Source organism: Aspergillus novofumigatus (assembly GCF_002847465.1).
Source record: "Aspergillus novofumigatus IBT 16806 chromosome Unknown P174scaffold_1, whole genome shotgun sequence".
NCBI lineage: Eukaryota > Fungi > Ascomycota > Eurotiomycetes > Eurotiales > Aspergillaceae > Aspergillus > Aspergillus novofumigatus.
The window spans coordinates 2,378,583-2,396,428 of NW_020194274.1; the positions used below are offsets into that span (position 1 = coordinate 2,378,583).

At 53.2% G+C, this 17,846-nt stretch overlaps 8 protein-coding genes across 8 annotated transcripts; 3 read left to right on the top strand and 5 right to left on the bottom strand.

Annotated features, from left to right (window-relative positions):
- Window positions 1-2,657: 2,657 nt before the first annotated feature.
- nde1 (nuclear distribution protein NudE) lies at window positions 2,658-4,521 on the bottom strand (the record flags this gene model as incomplete). Its single annotated transcript, XM_024825412.1, has 2 exons — window positions 2,658-4,217; window positions 4,285-4,521. The coding sequence occupies 2 exons, from the start codon at window positions 4,519-4,521 to the stop codon at window positions 2,658-2,660; spliced, it is 1,797 nt and encodes a 598-aa protein (XP_024687288.1).
- A 753-nt stretch (window positions 4,522-5,274) lies between these two features.
- Window positions 5,275-7,474, top strand: P174DRAFT_500315 (cysteine hydrolase family protein; the record flags this gene model as incomplete). Its single annotated transcript, XM_024830960.1, has 6 exons — window positions 5,275-5,298; window positions 5,397-5,419; window positions 5,759-5,884; window positions 5,981-6,405; window positions 6,471-6,602; window positions 6,657-7,474. The coding sequence occupies 6 exons, from the start codon at window positions 5,275-5,277 to the stop codon at window positions 7,157-7,159; spliced, it is 1,233 nt and encodes a 410-aa protein (XP_024687289.1). The 3' UTR covers window positions 7,160-7,474.
- Window positions 7,475-7,576: 102 nt separating this feature from the next.
- On the bottom strand, window positions 7,577-8,033 carry P174DRAFT_416416 (TRAPP subunit TRS20; the record flags this gene model as incomplete). The annotated part of the gene is made up of 2 exons (XM_024824499.1): window positions 7,577-7,948; window positions 8,016-8,033. 2 exons carry the CDS (start codon window positions 8,031-8,033, stop codon window positions 7,577-7,579), a joined length of 390 nt encoding a protein of 129 aa, XP_024687290.1.
- Window positions 8,034-8,475: 442 nt separating this feature from the next.
- On the top strand, window positions 8,476-10,065 carry P174DRAFT_437112 (splicing regulator NSRP1-like domain-containing protein; the record flags this gene model as incomplete). The annotated part of the gene is made up of 2 exons (XM_024826197.1): window positions 8,476-8,666; window positions 8,693-10,065. Coding segments are annotated over 2 exons (1,338 nt in total), but the record flags the coding sequence as incomplete, so codon positions are not given.
- P174DRAFT_382364 (Zn(2+) transporter ZRT3) lies at window positions 10,066-12,349 on the bottom strand. The gene is made up of 3 exons (XM_024823116.1): window positions 11,851-12,349; window positions 11,671-11,801; window positions 10,066-11,620 (listed from the first exon to the last, which is right to left on the bottom strand). Exons 1-3 carry the CDS (start codon window positions 11,903-11,905, stop codon window positions 10,328-10,330), a joined length of 1,479 nt encoding a protein of 492 aa, XP_024687292.1. The 5' UTR covers window positions 11,906-12,349; the 3' UTR covers window positions 10,066-10,327.
- Window positions 12,350-12,777: 428 nt separating this feature from the next.
- Window positions 12,778-13,800, top strand: P174DRAFT_362578 (DNA/RNA non-specific endonuclease; the record flags this gene model as incomplete). Its single annotated transcript, XM_024821871.1, has 1 exon — window positions 12,778-13,800. The coding sequence occupies one exon, from the start codon at window positions 12,778-12,780 to the stop codon at window positions 13,798-13,800; it is 1,023 nt and encodes a 340-aa protein (XP_024687293.1).
- A 66-nt stretch (window positions 13,801-13,866) lies between these two features.
- P174DRAFT_437115 (putative RING finger domain protein) lies at window positions 13,867-15,497 on the bottom strand. The gene is made up of 3 exons (XM_024826198.1): window positions 14,731-15,497; window positions 14,419-14,677; window positions 13,867-14,361 (listed from the first exon to the last, which is right to left on the bottom strand). Exons 1-3 carry the CDS (start codon window positions 15,319-15,321, stop codon window positions 14,018-14,020), a joined length of 1,194 nt encoding a protein of 397 aa, XP_024687294.1. The 5' UTR covers window positions 15,322-15,497; the 3' UTR covers window positions 13,867-14,017.
- A 133-nt stretch (window positions 15,498-15,630) lies between these two features.
- P174DRAFT_437116 (SET domain-containing protein) lies at window positions 15,631-17,576 on the bottom strand. The gene has a single exon (XM_024826199.1). It carries the CDS (start codon window positions 17,396-17,398, stop codon window positions 15,761-15,763), a length of 1,638 nt encoding a protein of 545 aa, XP_024687295.1. The 5' UTR covers window positions 17,399-17,576; the 3' UTR covers window positions 15,631-15,760.
- Window positions 17,577-17,846: the final 270 nt, after the last annotated feature.

Genomic DNA, 17,846 nt, shown 5'->3' on the forward strand with positions numbered 1-17,846 from the left:
GATGCTTGCAGTTTTATTATAAATTATACAATTCCCATGCAATCAATGGTTATGGCTTTTCCAGGCGAAGAAAAGAGGTGATGACGCGAAAGTAGGAGGAAAATCGTATAAGTCGTAGTAGTACAAGAGAAGAGGGAATGGTTGAGATGGAACCACAATGCCCCGAAATTGCGATTCTATCAGAGAGAGCCTGGAGGAGGCGGCGTACAAGGATTAGGTCGTAAATAACAAGGAGAAATGTACGAGGATCGGATGAAATTAGTCCTCAGGCTGGTCGCGGCAGAAGAAGAAGAGATTGTCAGCAAAGTATTCGGATTGAGCCAGCAGGGGGAGAGCCAGAGGAATAATAATAGTGGGACGGAGAGCGATTCGAAGGAAGCGGAAAGAATAAATGGGGACGGATGACGGATCCTGTGTGTCGCAAACGGAGATTGTTGTACTTACCACAACCACCAGAAAATCCCGCCCGGAATGCTAAACTTGCTGATGGATTGGAAAGATTAGAAAGGAATGAGAGAGAGAAGGAGAGCAGAAGAAGAAAAAGAGGAGGAGAGTTGGGTTTGGATTAAGGACTTGATCTAGTTTACCTCCAAAAGGACTTGACACCCAGAAGTCCGAGACCGTGGTTTACTTTTGGGCTTATGCTTTGGTTATCCAGTAGATCGTTGGTCCAGTCAGATACTTGAAGCCAAAGTCATCAAGTCCTAGTCTACTCCGAACCCTGCAATACCCATCGAGAAGCAAGAAAAAAACGCCGAGAGGGGAAAGAATCCACCGAAAAAAGATATCCACTCCCCAAAGAGCGATCCCCAACTTCTGCCCGCCGCTTGTTGTTGGGCCCATGACGTTTCTTCCCACCAGATTTCCTCTTCCGCCCCAGGCTCGTCCTCAATGCATGAGAATAATGAGTTCTATCTTCAATCAACCATCAATGACGCTATATCATGTAGATATTTAATACCGTGCATATCACACCGGCTAGAGAGGTACTGACTCGATATCGTCCGTTCCCGTGTACTAATCTCGATCTCGATGCCAAGTCAACAAACAGCCCGCATCACATGGCTGGATTGGTGTCTTTTGCTCTCTATCTAGTCTACAGAATACGGAATGAAATCACGCTAGAAAGATATACCCCGTAGTCCAATGCTGAGATCCTGCAGTCGCAAAGTGATTGCAATCTATCTACCCGAAGAGAGTAATACTCTGCAGGAAGTACAAAGAAGGATCTAGACTAATTTGCGGACCTCCGCTCGGCGCCAAACAGCCGGGGACTCGGGACATACAATATTCGACGGACTTACTATACTCCGATCATCCTCCTCCTAGCAAACTCTGTAGATACTCTTAGCGATAAGTGATCCCTTATGACGCTGCATTATTCTCAAGTCTTCCAATATTTTCTGTTCTTTAACAAAAGCGCAAGAATGAACGGGTCGGTTCCCGAGCGCCGAATCCAGCAACATCCAAGATACTGCCTTCGGTACTACCGTAGTAGTAGTACCCGCCTAACCGGATCGAGACATGTTGACGCCCCACACCCCTTTCTCACAACCAATCACTGACCAAATATTAGCCAACCGCGTTGGGACCTTGGGAAGTGATCGCCCTCAGCAAATCTGACAGTGGGCGGGAGAAACGGGGAGAGGGAGTCCGCGCTCTGCATCTCCTTCTGGTATGGTCTGATTCTGGTGTGGCTGGACTACTGCAGTTGCCAGTTCCCTAGTTTCCCGTTAATGTGTGTTCGGTCCGAAAGGACAGGGCACTTTTCAATCTAGTTACCTCTCTTAGTTTCCACAGGGATCTCTTATACGAGGACAGGCATTTAGTCGATTTTGAGTCAGGTTTAACGAGTATGCTACAAAGCATCTCAGTTTTGGTGATATTCGGAGGTTACTCCCGAAATACAAACGTAGTTCACGGCGAGTTTGCATTGAAGAATGCCTTGAGAGGCCGATCTTCTATCTATCAAACTGATCGATCGACTGCCATACTTTGGTACAGCGCCGGGCACAGCGTACCTAGTATCTAGGTTGCTAGGTGGCGCCCGCTGACGTACCGTCCCTTTTGAAAGTCGCTACTTCTCCACAAGCAACTGGACGATTATGTCGCTGACCCAGACCCCTGATCTGCTACGAAAAGCTCCAAAGAATATGTAACGAACTGTCGCTGGGTATTCTCTAACGCCAAAGGCAACAATAAGTAGTAACATGAAACGAAATCTCCAAGGAAAGTAGTGCTGAGAAACAGCTTGGACGCCAACAGTGCCGTTGCAGGGCACCGCAACGGCTTCTGCGAGCATGTGAAAGAAATGCGCTATCAGATGCGATCCCAACTCCGCCATCCACCCGGACAAACTGTACAAATCAGTGACTATCCTTTAACAAGGGACTAGCAGAGAAGAGAACACTCCAACAAAGGTAATCCCTCATCTATGATCAATCTTCTAGCGTCCCAGCCGAAAGCTTCCAAGGGACGCCAATGCTCCAATCTAGACCGCACCTTCGAACATTAAGGTCTTGAGGGTATTATGTATGTAAATGTAGGATAAACGAAACGAATTGGTTCAGGAGGAACCCCTTCTAAAGTGGGTCAACTTCAATGCACCGGACGGATAACATCGTTCGAGTACCGCCGGGAGATCCGAGTAGGTCAATTTAATAAGTTTCTCCAAGATCAGTAATCTCGGATTTTCGCTCTGGTGGCCCCATGTCGCCTTCCAACCGGTCAAAGCCAGTGCTGGTTCTCAATGTTCGAGGCGCTGGGATACCAGAGATCCCGCTTGGGGTTCTTTTCTTAAGTCCAGTCGGCGTGGAGATGGACGGAAGCCGAGTCTCGCGGATCTCGCTGATCCTGGCCCGTAAAGACATATGCATAGCAAGGTCCTCGTCCTCGTCAATATGGGCCATCCCATTGACGGTTCCATTCGGATTAGAGGGGTTACTGAGCGAGGATCGTGGTCGACGGCTCTCTGTGGTCGGGTTGGTCGAGTAGTGCCCCAGCGGTGTCTTCGTCCGACTCTGGCGGCTCTCAGGGCGTGTCGATGGAGTCACGCTCGGATGTGTACTGTGACTGACAGAGCTGTGGCTCGAGTAACTAGTGCGACTGCTTGGGCGACTATCCCCCTGCGTCCTAGCACCAAAGGACGGTCGACTGTGCGGAGCATAAGAAGGCACACTATCACCGTCTCGGACAGACGAGCTAAAACTACTTCCGCTCAGCCGTTTGCGCGAGTTTCTTCGGGCTGTTATTGTAGATGCAACCGGACTCTCGGCCAGTATCGATCCCGAACGAGAAGACGTACGAGACGGTGAATCCGACGGTGGTGGCAGTTTGGATTTTGCAGATTGGACTCTCTCCTCGAGCTTCTGCATCTTGCCAATGAGTCCACGAATTTGATACAGTGAACCCGACTTCGGTAGCCCAGACGACCGGGCATTATTGTTATTCTTGTTGGTGTTCTCATTGGGCTTGGGCTTCGGCTTGGGCAAGCTGGGCCGATTCGTAGCTGACGGAGTGGGGCGGTTATTCGTAAAAGCGTAGGAGGTTGCGCGCGAGTGGTTGTTATATTTCTGAGTCCTAGACCCATGCAGCGACCGGCTGCCAAATGACGCGTCAGAAGCCGAGGCCTTCTGAAGAGGAAAACCGGGCATAGCATTCATTGACTTGCGCAGACTGCTCGACGACTCGGATATCGGCGGTGACGGAGGCGTCGCCGTGGCGGACATGAGCGAGGTTTTCAATGTAGGAGTCGAGAATAAAGGCGAGGAAACTATGGATGAAGCAGGAGAACGATTGAAGAGATCCGGTGACTGTGGTGTTGATGGACTGCGCAACGAGATAAGCTTCCTGCGTCGGCTGTTTTGCAGTTCTGCATTCCGGAGCTTTTCGTGGATGATTTCCGTTTCGATCTTCAGATCCGAGAGCTCGTCTCGCAGACGCTGATTCTCGATGCGCAAGTTTTCCCGTTCCTGCTCGCCGGTTCTAATTTCCTCTTCCAATAAGACTGCTCGTTCGATGGCGACGTTGTACTTGGACTCCAGATCCTCCAGGGAGGAAGTCGTATGCCGGGCTTGACGTTCATAATCATCGTTTGCGACCTCGATATCTCGCAATTTCAGCTGTAGCGTCCGGTTTGCATCCCTCAAAGTCGTGATCTCTTTCTGTAACGTGTTCTGGGCCGAGTTGCCCTCCGACTTGGATTGCTTGTACTTGGTCTGCCGAGGAAGTCAACAGATTAGCCCTCGGTCCATCATCAGCAATGAAGGTGAACTCCGATCTGACCTTCCACTCCTCGACCTCATATTTCAAGCTATCCACCTTCTCCTTCAACAACCGTTCCCGCTTCTCAGATGCCTCGATATCCTTTTCCAGCTCCGCCTCCAGCTCACGGCTGGAGGCCTGGAAGTCCGCTAGCTCCGCCTCTAATTGCTCATACTGAGACTTATACCATGCAAGCTGATCCGACCGGGAGCTGGTACCGTTGGGGCGAGCAGAGGAAGAACCATCGGCCGAGGGCATTATTCCGATACCAGGGGGGCGGTATGACCGAAGACGGACACGAAGGTCGTGCACAAGAGCGAAGCAACGACTCACTTTCAAGCAGTGACTTGACAAGCAGTGAGAGTGTCGCCACGAAACGGCTGGAAACCGAGTTCATGCACGCCGCGAATAGTATCAACAACCGTGCGTGAACCGGTGGAGGGGACCCCTCGCGGAGGCGGTGTCGCAGTTGATCGGGGGCGATAACAGGGACTCGAGAGGTGATGGAAACAAAGAAGGAAAATAGAAAATGAAGAAGAGAAAACAATACCAGACTAACAGAAGTTGAAGACCGAGAAGATCCAAACTTACCTTTGCAGAACCCTCTCAGAGGGGGCTGGTCGAAACATGGATGAATGTTTTGGGGGAGGTTTGTGATTGTGACGGTGATGTTATCCAGCGTAGAGACTAGAGAGATAGATAGTGCCGTGTCCACGGGAACAAAACAACCTCACCAATTGGATTAAGCACTAGCATACCGCTTAAGAGTACTTTAGGTACCTAAGTACTTTGGGTGCTCATAGTGTCCGCAGTAGTTGGCAGTACCTAGGTACCAGTTAGGTACAAAAGGTACAAGGCTTGGTACCTGACGCCAACTGTCACATGGTAAGGTAATATAATCAGTAGCGGTAGTGTAACAAGTACTGTATGTTACCACCGCATAAAAACAGTACTAGGCCACTCTAGGTCTAGTACTGGTCTCGTCCTTCAGCTCGATTTCCACCGCCCGCGATGTGCGTATTCCGACGATCAAAGGTCAGTGACTGCTCTGGGGCATGCCTCATGGGCAGTGGAAGTCTGGGGCAACAAGAAAGTGATCTAGAGTTTATTGTTGCTTGATTCCCACTTCCCAGTTATATTCCCTGATTTTGGCCCGGTAAGTTGCTATTGTCCACTTGTTTTCCCTCTCTGCTTGTTTTTCCCTCCTATCGGACTCTTACGGGTACTTCTTCCCTCCTTACTCCTTCAACTTCGGCGTTGTCTCCAAGCTAGGGTGGTAGATCGTGTTATATCCACGCACATCATACTACTCACAGTAGACCGGAAAGTTGCTTCCACGCACATGGAAATCGATAAACAGCTAACCATCAGGTCGATCTGAAATGGCCATTGATCTTTCATTCCGTTTTTCTCTCCCAAACAGAGCTTGGTGACGGGTCACCATGGACCTATGATGCTAATATGGCGCTCTTCAGGTCTTGCCTTTCCCGCGAAGATCCACACGACTTGTTGCGATGGCGGACCCCACCGATCTGAATCTCGACGCGCCTAGCGATCTTCAAGATATCCCAGATATGTCCATGCAGCTTGTGCCTCCTCCAGAAGGAACATATCCCGATAAGTAAGTATGCGTGAAATTATGCGAGCCACCCTTTTTGTCACCCAATTCTAGATACATTGCTTGGACCGCTACTCATATCCTTCCCTACATGTAAAGAGCCACTCTTCTTGCAGCAGTGCAAGCTCACAGCAAAGCTCATGGATACAATGTTGTGGTCAAGTCATCCAGTACTCCTACCGAGAAGAAGCCCGGACGCACAGCTAAAGTGTGGCTCCGATGCGATCGGGGAGGCCATTATCGGCCCCGAAACGGGCTCACAGAGGAGACGAGAAAGCGACGACGAACATCTCGTTTGATGGACTGTCCGTTTATGCTGGTCGCAGCTGGTACTCCTGGCATCTGGACGTTGACAGTGTTAAATCCAACTCACAATCATGGGCCTATCGTCGAGAAGCCGCGACCAGTACCGCAGCATAAGGTTCGAAAGGGCCAGATTCCAGCGGTTCCCTATGATTGGCCGCATGATGCGACTCTAACACCATATACGACTGCTTTAGTCATCATCGATATGCAGAAGGATTGTATGTAATCCATCATGGCCATATGGCGCTTGGGCCTGAATGCTCATCACTGACGGTCATCGCAGTTTGTTCGCCTGGCGGTTACATGGAATACCAAGGTTACGATATTTCAGCAGCACAGAGTCTCATACCCAAACTGCAGCAGGTACTGAATACATTCCGTACTGCCGGATTTCCTGTTTACCACACTCGTGAAGGTAAACCCCCTGATACTCTAGTCTTGGTGGACTCTGATTGACGTTGCTGTAAAGGTCATCGGCCTGATCTATCAACTCTCTCAAATAGAGAGGCGTTTCGGTCGCGGAACAATGCATCTGGCATGGGAATTGGCTCCCAAGGGCCATTGGGACGTTTGTTGATACGCGGGGAAGTCGGACACGACATCGTCGACGAACTGTATCCGCTGCCCGAGGAGCCGGTCATCGACAAGCCGGGTAAAAGTGCGTTTTCGTACACCGACTTTGAGCTCCTGCTCCGAAACAAAGGCATCAAGAATCTGGTCATTGCAGGTGTCACCACGGATGTCTGTGTGTCAACGACGATGCGGGAGGCGAACGACAAAGGCTTCGACTGCGTCGTCCTGGAAGACTGCACTGCCGCGGGCGAGCCGTCCCTCCATGTGAGCACGCTCGAATCCGTCAAGATGGAAGGCGGCATTTTCGGCGCCGTGGCCAAAGCAGACGACGTGATCCATGCGGTGGAGAATTTCAAAAACAGCACTGTAAAGAAGCTGGCCCCTCAAATGACGACATGAAGTGGGTCGGAGTAATCTTGGGGAGGCGTTCTGTTGGTCTTGGAAACAGCGACAGCGACAGCGACATATCTTTTCTTGCTTTTCAGTCCCCATTTCGCATACATTTGGGAGACCTACTTTTCGTTCATTCATCTTGCAGGACATGCTCCATCCTTTGAACATTAGCGAGCTTATTATTGCATGCCAAAATTCCCCTTGGTCGATGCAAGCAAGATTTTTGAAAACAGAGCAACAATAGGGGATACTCTGCATTGGTACACGGCGCAGAGGTTAATAGGCATCCAATAATACACGAGTTGAACCTATGCACTTTCGACGCATCTTTCAATGCAAGTCCATAGCAGTAGAATAAGCCACACCCCAACGCCACGCTCAGCAACGTAAAATGTATCAACCGTAAAAGGGCAGAACAAAGAATCACAGCCACTTCTTCCCCGCAGCCACAACCCTGGCCCGAAACGCCGGACTCCGGATCTCCATCCCCTGCCGATAAAACGGACTCATGGCCGTCTTGACATAATTCTCATACACCTCGTTCATGAACTGCCGCACGGCCTCCTCCGTCTGCGGCGAGGTCGGATTCGCCGCGATCGAGCTACTCGACGCACGGGACGAGCTCCCGCCACCAACGGAGAAGGACGAGCCGAGCAGCGACGAGCCGGACCCCGCAGTCCCCGTCGAAGGAAGCTGAGGCGGCTGGTGCAGGAGCAGGAATCTTGTTCCGGAGGGTGTGAGGAACGCGGAGATATACGCCGAGGCGGGGGGTAGGTGTCGATGAGTTTGAGATACCTGCAACATTTCACATTAGCATTTCAGTTGCAACCTCCACAAAAATTGGAATGCGGCGGGCAGTTACATATTGCCATTCATCCATTGTGCTTCCTCGACGATGTCCAAACTCGAGTGGATGATGAACTGGTTCATGTATTGCGCTGTGTCTGGGAAGCGGAATCGGGCGATGCCATCTCCGCCGCCTTTGGACGTGCCGAAGGCGATGTTGAATAGGGGGCGTCGGTGGGGGAGAGGATGGTGAAGTAGTATGACATTTTTTTTTGGAACAGAGGTAGTCACTTCAAGAGGGAAATAGTCGTGCACTCCGCAAGTACAGGTAAATAACAGCGGACATGGGTCCGTTTGTTTGGTGGAGATGATTGAGTCACGTGGCTGATAAGATAACCATCTGATGAACTCATCTCCTTCAAACTAATTTACCGTAACTTATCTTCACCTTCACTATAGGTTGCTATATCTTACTGCACGAATTGGGGTCAGGCCTTACAGCCTCCGTCTACTAGCACCATGCCCCCTCCGAAGCTGTCCTACGGGCTCAACCTCCCCAGCAAAAAACCCCAACCTCGAAACTCGGACCGCCAGGTTCACAAAAACGCAAGAAGACGATCTTCGACTCCGACTCCGAAGGCGACAACCAGAACAATGCAGGCGACGGCGACGGCGACGGTCCCATCGAAATAACCACAATCGGAGGTCTCGAAGAACCACCCAGACCGTCCACCAAGGACCGACAAACCACAGAACCGCCCGCGAAACGCAAACCGCCGGCCGGCCCCCAACCGGCAAACCCAACATCAAACCCCTAAACAAGAGCTCCATCTTCGCCGACGAGGAAGAGGAGCAAGAACCACAAGCGATGCCCCTGGGCCTCAACCCCGCCAAAAACAAACCCAGTGCCCCACCTAGCACCGAGTTCACGAACCTCTCGGCCCTCCGCAGCAGCAAGAAACACGCCGAGGACGCCCAACAGCTCGACCCCACCATCTACTCCTACGACGCTATCTACGACAGTTTGCACGCCGCCAAAGCCGACAAAGCCAAAGCCGCCTCCCCGGACGGCAAGAGCGACGGGCCACGGTACATGACCTCGCTACTGCGCAGCGCAGAGATCCGGAAGCGGGACCAGCTGCGCGCGCGGGACAGACTCCTCGCCAAGGAGCGCGAGGCGGAGGGCGACGAGTTCGCCGACAAGGAGAAGTTCGTGACGTCCGCGTACAAGGCGCAGCAGGAGGAGCTGCGGCGGATCGAGCAGGAAGAAGCAGAGCGGGAACGGCAGGAGGAGGAGCGGCGGAAGCAGAACGGCGGGACGGGGATGGTCGGGTTCTACCGGGACATGCTATCGCGGGACGAGCAGCGGCACGAGGAAGTCGTCAGGGCGGCGGAGGAGGCCGCGCGACGGGTGCAGGCGGGCGAGATCCCAGCCGACGAAGCGACCGCGGAAGCAGAAGCGGAAGCAAACAAGGAAAAGACGGAGGCGCAGATCGCCGCGGAGCTCAACGCCAAGGGCGCGCATGTCGCCATCAACGACGAGGGCGAGATCGTCGACAAGCGGCAGCTGCTGTCCGCCGGGCTGAACGTCGCGCCCAAGCCCAAGCCGTCCGCCTCGGCGAGCGCCGCTGCGGCTGCTGCTCGCGCGGCTGCGAACAAGTCGCGCTTCGACTCGGGGCACCACGCGGCGCGTACGAGCCAGCGCGCCCGCCAGACGGAGATGGTTGCGCAGCAGCTGGAGGAGAAGGCCCGACAGGAGGCCGAGGCCGAGGCCGCGCGACAGCGGGAGATCGCGGAGCGCACGCGTACTCGCAAGACGGAAACCGATGTGATGAGCGCGAAGGAGCGATATCTGGCGAGAAAGAGGGAGCGAGAAGAGGCGGCCAAGAAGGGGTCGTAAACCTCGCTTGTTCGTGTATATTTCTTTGCATCCGCCTTGATCAGGTCCTTGGAGTTAGCTGTGCATTTATGGCGTTGGATATATTATTATAAATTTCTATGTAGTATACCTTGACTTGTGAGAAATTAACTTACTAAATCTATCGCAGTACCATCCAAGACCTGTCGAAAATATACTCGCTGGACGGATATATATATATTGGCGGGAGAGCAAGACACACCAAGTGAAGCATGATTAGACTGTATATAATTACGCATGCTCTATAATACACTAACCATTGATAAATCAAAACAGTCGTAACTCGTAATGCAGATAGACAGTCGTCAGGAAAACAATAATAACAATACCCGCCCTATTTTCATATACCCCGATTTATACTGATGCAACCTCCCCGGTGCAACCATGCACAATGCACAACGGACATTTACTTTTGAAGGAAAAGAGATTGAACCTCAACGCCTTAATAAACCCGAAAGTACGGAGTAGACTCACGCAGTCAGCGCAAAACTCAGCCCCATTAACCCCATCCCAGCGATGGCGAATCCAACCCCGAACCCGCGATGATGCGTCAATCCCAGCCCTTCACTGAAAAGCTGCAGGCCAACGGAGGTCATGATGCCGGCGGTGGCAGCGAACATGCCACCATAAACACCCCAAGAGGGCCCGGTAGTCTCATCGTGGTGGCCGGCTTTCTGTGCGCCCCAGATCCAAAGAGCGGCGAGGGCGGCGCCGGCGGGCTGGCTGATTCCGCCAAGTAAGCTGGACCAGAACATGGCTTTCCAGCGGGAATTGAGCGCGAGATAGAGCGGCAGGGCCATGGCGAAGCCTTCGCTGATATTGTGGATGAAGAGGGCAACGAAGACGGTCATGCCGAGCGTGGGGCTGGCGTGATTGGTAGCGTATGTGATGAAGCCCTCTGGGAGCTTATGGAGGGCAATAGCCAACGAAGTCTGGAGTCCGATAGAGAGAAAGGCATTCTGGGGGACGTGGTGGTGGTGTTGCGCCGATGTGGGCCGTGGAGCTTTGGTCGAATCGTTTTGGTCTTCTGGAGATTTGTGGGAATAGACTTCAAGACCTGTCCGCAAGGAGGATGCGCCGCTTTGGTCTTCCTGGGAGTTACCGGCATCCAATGGTCCCGAGAAGGCTTCTATCGAATCATGCGACTGGGCGAGCAACCCTGGGCCAGCACCTTCAGCAGATCCTGCGCGTTCCGAGTCCAGCTGGACACCAATGCTGTGATGCGTGGTTAAGGAAGGCCGAGATATCTCCTCGACGACGCTAATCATCTGTGTGTTAGTGAGAATCTTGGAACATTCAAGACCGCACGTCTGCGAGAAACCATAGCACGGGCCGTATTCGTCACAGCGGGGTTTGACGCCACCCATGAGCTGATTGATGCGACGAGTCAACCGGGACCGCAGAGGTTCGAGCGCCGGTCGCTCAACGGCACCCGGCATGGACTTGCGAGAAGGCGACGTTGATTGTAACAGGAGAGGCGTCCGTTCGGTAGAGCCATTTGCCTGGCGCAGAGCGGACGCCGGCTGTTCTTGCCGTCCAAGGTCGCCGCGTTCGGGATCTTGGGTTTTTGGTTGGTGAGTATGGGCGCAATCGACGACATGAGAGGGAATATGCTGGTGAATGAAAGCAGAAACAAGTCGAATAACAATCACGCCAGTCAGAAAGAGTCCGATCAGAGTGTAGGCCGCCGTGCGGGGCGAGAATCCAGCACGAGTGAGGTATTCCTTCGAGGTGGGGAGCATGCTATAGAGGGAGGTAAAGAGCTACAGGATTAGTACTGCACGCATAAAATGGGGCAATGGAGTAAAGGTACCATAACACCGGCGCTCAAGCATAGAGAGGCTGATAAGAAGCCATTGCTGTTGACAATTTGGAAGTTCTTGCGACGAGAGAATCGCCGCAGTATAACATCGATGCAGATGAGGGACGAACCAAGGACACAGGCTTTGATGAATCAGATTGGGATTGTCGCAGTTGGTTCTGAAGAGCTTACCTATGCCAGAGACCCCGCTCATCAGCCATCCTCGGAGGTCATTATTGGCAGCCATGATGGGCTGAGGGTGAAGGAGCAATAGCAGTAGCAGTAGCAGTAGCAGTAGCAGTAGCAGTACTGAAAGGGCAAAGAAGGCGGATGGAAGACAGTGATGTCACGAGAATATCCGGAATGAGTGACAATAATGACAATGGCAGGAACCACTTTTCTCCTCTCTTTGTATAATCACATATGTTCAGATATTCAGAAGTTGTTGTCAACAGGATAAATCCGATAAATCCATCTTGTCGATGATCATCCCCTTGGAACAAACAATACTTAGAGCATTCCTCGAGTCCGAGTGACGCTCACACATTATAAATACCGCCGCCGTCTTGCTCCCAAGGTCCGCACTGTCACCGCCATCTTAACAGGCGGAAGGGCGCTTGGATTCCCATCATGAAACTGATGGCATATTATGTCTCACGATGGAGTTGGTAAGAATTCATGCAGAGTTCTGTCAATAGGCTGGCTTATATAGTTTGCTCTGAACAGCCATTATCTCCAAGTGCAGGGTTCATACCATATCTCCCCTACTAAAAAAATACTCGGAGATGTCAGCAGAACATAACATTCAAGCAGATGACCATCTACTCTTTTACAGTTCCTTCAGTACTGATTTTGTTCCTATATAGCCAAGGTAGCTGCTTGTCAATTTCTCCCTCTTAGATACTTACTCCCTACTCATACTGTACCTACTGTGTTATTGACCAGCCATCTCTGTGCTCTCTGATTGGCTGCGACTTTGGCTTCATCTTTGCTTTCTTCGGCAATATTTTCTTTTTCTCTCTCTTAACTCCGCCTTCACTGTCTACTTCTTTCTACCTCCTTGACTCGGTCCAACGGGTCTTTTTATCTGTTTATATCTCCCTTCAATTCAAATCCATCATGTCGAAAGCCACTATTGCGGCCATCGCTGCCGCCAGTGCAGCTACTGGTGCTGGTATCACCGCTCTCCTTTACTCCTCATCCTCTCGACCTCAACCGCAGCAACAACAACAACAACAACAACAGCTCCCTCCTCCCCCTCCTCCGTCCCAATCAGCTACAATCTCTCCTCCCGCGACCATTCCTCCTCCCTCTCTGGCCAAGACTCCCGCCAGTAAACCCTCAGGCGGCTCCCCGGTCGATCCTGCCGGTATCTACCAGTATGGCTTCCCCGGTCCCATCGCCGATACCATCACCTCTCTGCCCTTGACCGGCGCCTACGACCGTCGCACACGCAATCCCGCCTGGGTCGCCGAGCACATCACGCCGTACTCGCTCTCGCTGAAGAATGCCGACCGGAAACACAGCGCCTTCGTCGAAGACGCCAGCATCCCCGCCATCTTCCGCGCCAAACTGGCCGACTACTTCCGCTCCGGCTATGACCGCGGCCACCAGGTGCCCGCCGCCGACGCCAAATGGTCCCAGGACGCAATGGACGGCACCTTTGCGCTTACCAACATGTGCCCCCAGGTCGGCGAGGGCTTCAACCGCGACTACTGGGCGCACTTTGAGGAGTTCTGCCGCGATCTGACCAAGAAATACCCCTCCGTCCGCATCGTGACAGGCCCCTTGTACCTGCCCCATCGCGACCCGGACGGCAAGTGGCGTGTCTCATACGAAGTGATTGGAAACCCGCCCAACGTGGCTGTGCCGACGCACTTCTACAAGGTCATCTACGCCGAGGACGGAACGGCCAGCCCGACCAGCAAGGTCTCGCTGGGTGCGTTTGTGCTCCCCAATGCCCGGATCCCCAACGACAAGCGTCTGGCTGAGTTCGAGGTGCCGCTGGAGGTGTTGGAGCGGGCTAGTGGGTTGGAGTTTGCTTCCAAGCTGGATGTTAGCCGTCGCAAGCGGCTCTGCCAGGAGATCCGGTGCGATATCGTTGTGCGCGAATTCAACAACGCCAAGAAGGGAGCGGCCTAGACTCTGCCGGACCAAGTGTTCATGTAATACAATTACTCCATGTTCTTTCGGGTGTACCTATATTCGTTCTCATTTTGTCTGGCGTTGGGCGTGCATTGGGACATGGCCTTCATCTCATAGATCATCTAGTCTAGTCAACTAGTCAAGTAACTGCTACTGGAATACATTTTTCACAAGTACATACCAAAACCTCAAAACTCCGCGGATGCGCCAATTCTTAACATTGAAAGGCAACCCCAGCCTTCATCGCTACATTTCCTCCTGCCCCTGCAAACCCGGTCCCCTCCGAGCTGACCTGCACCAACCCCGGTCGAATCCCCTGCTCCTTATCCTTCTTCTTCGACTTCTTCCCGTTCCCCTTTTCAGTTCCATTCTCCAAAGCTTCGGCCTTGGGATCCCGCGGCGTAATGTCCGCCTCACACACGTAGCAGAGAACCAAACCGTGTAGTTTCGCCGTCCGCTCTTGTTCCTCCTTGCTGGCATGGGGATCGGGGACATCATGCGGCGTCATGAACTTGGCGACGCACGGTTGGCAGATAACATGACCACAGGGTTTCGCCACTAATCTGTTAGCCGAACTGAGACACGAGCGCTTGTAGTAGGACAAAAACATCTTACACATAGCCTTGAGCCCGTTACTCAGGTTCTTCTTGCAGCTGGGACAGATCCGCGAGACGGTGCCGTCCGCCGCCTTCTCCTCCGTAAAATGCACATCGACCAGCGATTTGAGCGAATAGGCATGGCGGTTCTCGTCCGTCGACCCCGGACAGATGGGCGTCATCTTGACGGCCTTGTTAGCGGCGATTTCATTGGGATCGGTCGATGGCGTGAGCGACGGGACCCAGAACGAAGGGAGCGCGGATTTGCTCGACTCAGACTGCCCACCAGTTAGCCCAAAATGTATACCACAGAGTCACTTGCGAGAAGCACCTTCTCCCGCTTCAGCTCCCGCTTCAACCGCTCCTGTTCCTCCCGCGCAATCCGAGCCATCTCCTTCTCATCCAGCTCAAAGATCTTCTTCCGCTTCCCGTCGACCTCAATCTCGCGCGCCTTGAACGCCGCCAATGCCTCCTCCGTCTCCTCCGCCTTGCGCTTCCGCCGATTATCCCCGCCGCCGCCGCCGCCGCCGCCAGTCCCCTTCGCGTGATCATGCTTCGCCGCCTCCAGCCCCATACTCACGAGCTCAAACTCGCGCAGTTCCCTTCGCCGCGCATCCTCGAGCGCTCGCTCTTCGTCCTCGGCCAGGCGCTTCCGGGCCTCCTCGCGTTCTCGCTCGAGACGCTTAATCTCCTGCCGTTGCGCGAGGAGGTCGTTGATGGCGCATTCGCGACAGAAGAGATCGCCGTTTGTGGCGCAGGCGACGGGGGTTCGGGCTGGCTGCAGGCAGAGTCGACAGGAGCCAAAGGGGAGGAAGGAGTCGCGGCTGATGACGCCGCGCTTGGTGCCCCAGGTTGAGCGGAGGAGGCCCCGTTCGTAGGAGGTAAAATGGGGAAGAGAGGTGTTTCGTTTCGAGTGCGCCATTTTGGGTTGTGGTGATGGTTTATTGGCGCATTTATCTCGGGTAGGGTGGTGTTACGGGCGGGACTCGATGAGACAGGAGTATGTATTTTTTAAAAGTAGTTTAGTTATACACAGACAAGAAGAAACAGCATCTGGCTGGATTGAAAGACCAAACGCATTTAAAAGTTGAAGGAAAAGGTTGGGGACTTGAAAGAAACGAAGCTCTGGAGATGATCGACTTAGATAAAGCGTGACATGACATAATCATTGATCCGTCGTCCACCTCTTCTCGCCGTCACTCCACCTTCATCTCCATTCCAGCTTTCCATCGTTAAATTCCCGTCAAGAATTGCTCAATACTCCAACATGTGAGAGGAACGGAGTTACGAAGGCTCAATAGGAGCAAACTTCTCTATCTCCGGCAGAACAGGAGGCGTTTCGAGCACCACTCTCTTTCTGGCTACCACCTCGTGCACAGCAGGCTGCGTTGGCACCGACTCGTGCTCGTGAGTAGACACCTGGGTCCATGGTCCGCCAAGCCTCTCATGCTCCTGTTTGCTTCCACTTCGTCTTCCTCGTCAGCTCGCCTCTTCGGTTCGTTCTTTGCGCCTAGTAGGTGTCGCAGAGCTTCCCTGTCTTGCTCTCTGAATTCCCGCTGCTGCCGTTTTGGCTTCTCCTTGTCGTGAGCCTCAAATTCGGCCGCCAACTCGCGGCAGACATCCAGAAAATCCTTTTCTGGCTCGATGCAGTCCGGATTCGTATTCGTAGTCTCCTTAGCCGCTTGTTCCTCCCTCTTCTTCTTCTTCTTCCTGGCCGCCTTCTTTCTCTCTTCCTTTCTCTCTGCCTCCTTTGCCTTTTTCTCCTCGATTATCTGTTTCCTCACCTCAGGATCATACCACCATGGTATGAACTCAACAGGGTCTGGTTCCTCGTCCTCGAATTTCTTTCGCCTCGCATCCTGCGCGTCGTAGCGGATGAGGTATCTGCTCTCTCCCGGCTTTGCCAGGCTGTCAGGAATACGACGGTAGCGGTGCAGTCGGATGTACTCGTCCGGCTTCGCCGCGAGCATGAACAAGACATCTGCAGAGTGCTTCTGATCGGCAAACATGAAATAGCACTGTTTCACGGCTGATCGGCCGCGGTTTGTAGCTCCGAAGCCCGGCATGAGAGGAGGCATCTGGCAATAGACCCTGATTCTGTCGTACAGATGACCGTTGGGACCGTGGAGACTCAGAACCAAGCTGCGTGCCTTGATCAAGAAGAGCATAGCCCGGCCGAGATCGCAGTTGAATCCCGCAATCAGCGCGCAGTAGAGCCAGACCTGGACCTCGCGCGTGTCGCTGATCTTGAGCCGCTCGTACAGCTTAATCAGCTCGTAGGCGTTCTTGAACACCACTGCGGGCCGTTTATAAATGGTATCTGCGTCTTCGAAGATGGTCTCGAGAGTGTAGAGCTTCTCCAGAGCTTTCTCCGTCTCGCGGACCGGGTCTCGGCAGAACGGACACACGCACCAGAACTTGCAGTACATACTGGACATCAACTGGCGTACTCCGCACTCTCCCTTGGCGTAGAAGTAAGCAACAGTGATCTCCTCGCCGGGCTTGATATCCCTGGACGCCCGCACCACTGCCCGCCCAATCTTCGGCGGCAAGCTCTTATCCTCCTCCCCGTTCTCATCTCTCGGATACCGCAATGTATAGTAGAGAGACGCATTCGGAATGCACGAATGGTTCACAAACGCCAGATTCAGCCCCAGCGCCAACACCTTTGTATTCTCCGGCTGCAAAGCAATCATATGATACCTCTTCCAGATCTGAGCATACGGACCCCCGGACGAACCCTTGGGCTGCGGATTCGGCAGGCCCAGGAAACCCCGGTGCCACTCCTCGCCCATCGCGCGGACCTTCTCAGCAACGAGGTCGTCAGCTGCCTTGGCGTTCTTCCAGCGCTGGGCCTCCGCGCCCGCAAGCCAGACGACTTTATCCGCGAAAACGACCTCCCCGGCAGGGATGCGCCCGGTGGCAAACAGACCATAGCCGATTGACTCGTCGATGTACTTGCTCTGAGTTTTCTTCTCATACGTACGCCTGTAGAGCATCTCATCGGGATCCCCGCCAACAGGGACGAGAACTGGCCGACGACTGGACCGTGGCGGCGGGGACGGAGGGGGAGCAGGCAGCGCAAGCAGCGGACGGTGCACCTCTACCTGTTCCTGCTCCTGTCCCTGTCCCTGTACCTCTCCCTCTACCACTTCACCTCCTAGACATCAAAATTAGTATTCAATCATCTGAATATGAGTAGAGCTGCCCACCAGCACGAGCATGATCTCTAATCATCACACTGCAGGACACCTCCTCACGTGACTGTGCAAGACCTAAAGACATCCCTTGTAGAACAGTACCTGTGGAGTACCCAGTCAGCCATGAACTTCTTTTCAGGAACTATTTCAGGATGAATGAAAAGAGACTCCCTACCGTGTTTTCCCGTTTCCCTCTTTTACTTTCACTTTCACCAACTAAGACCAATCAAGCAACCGAAATGGAAGA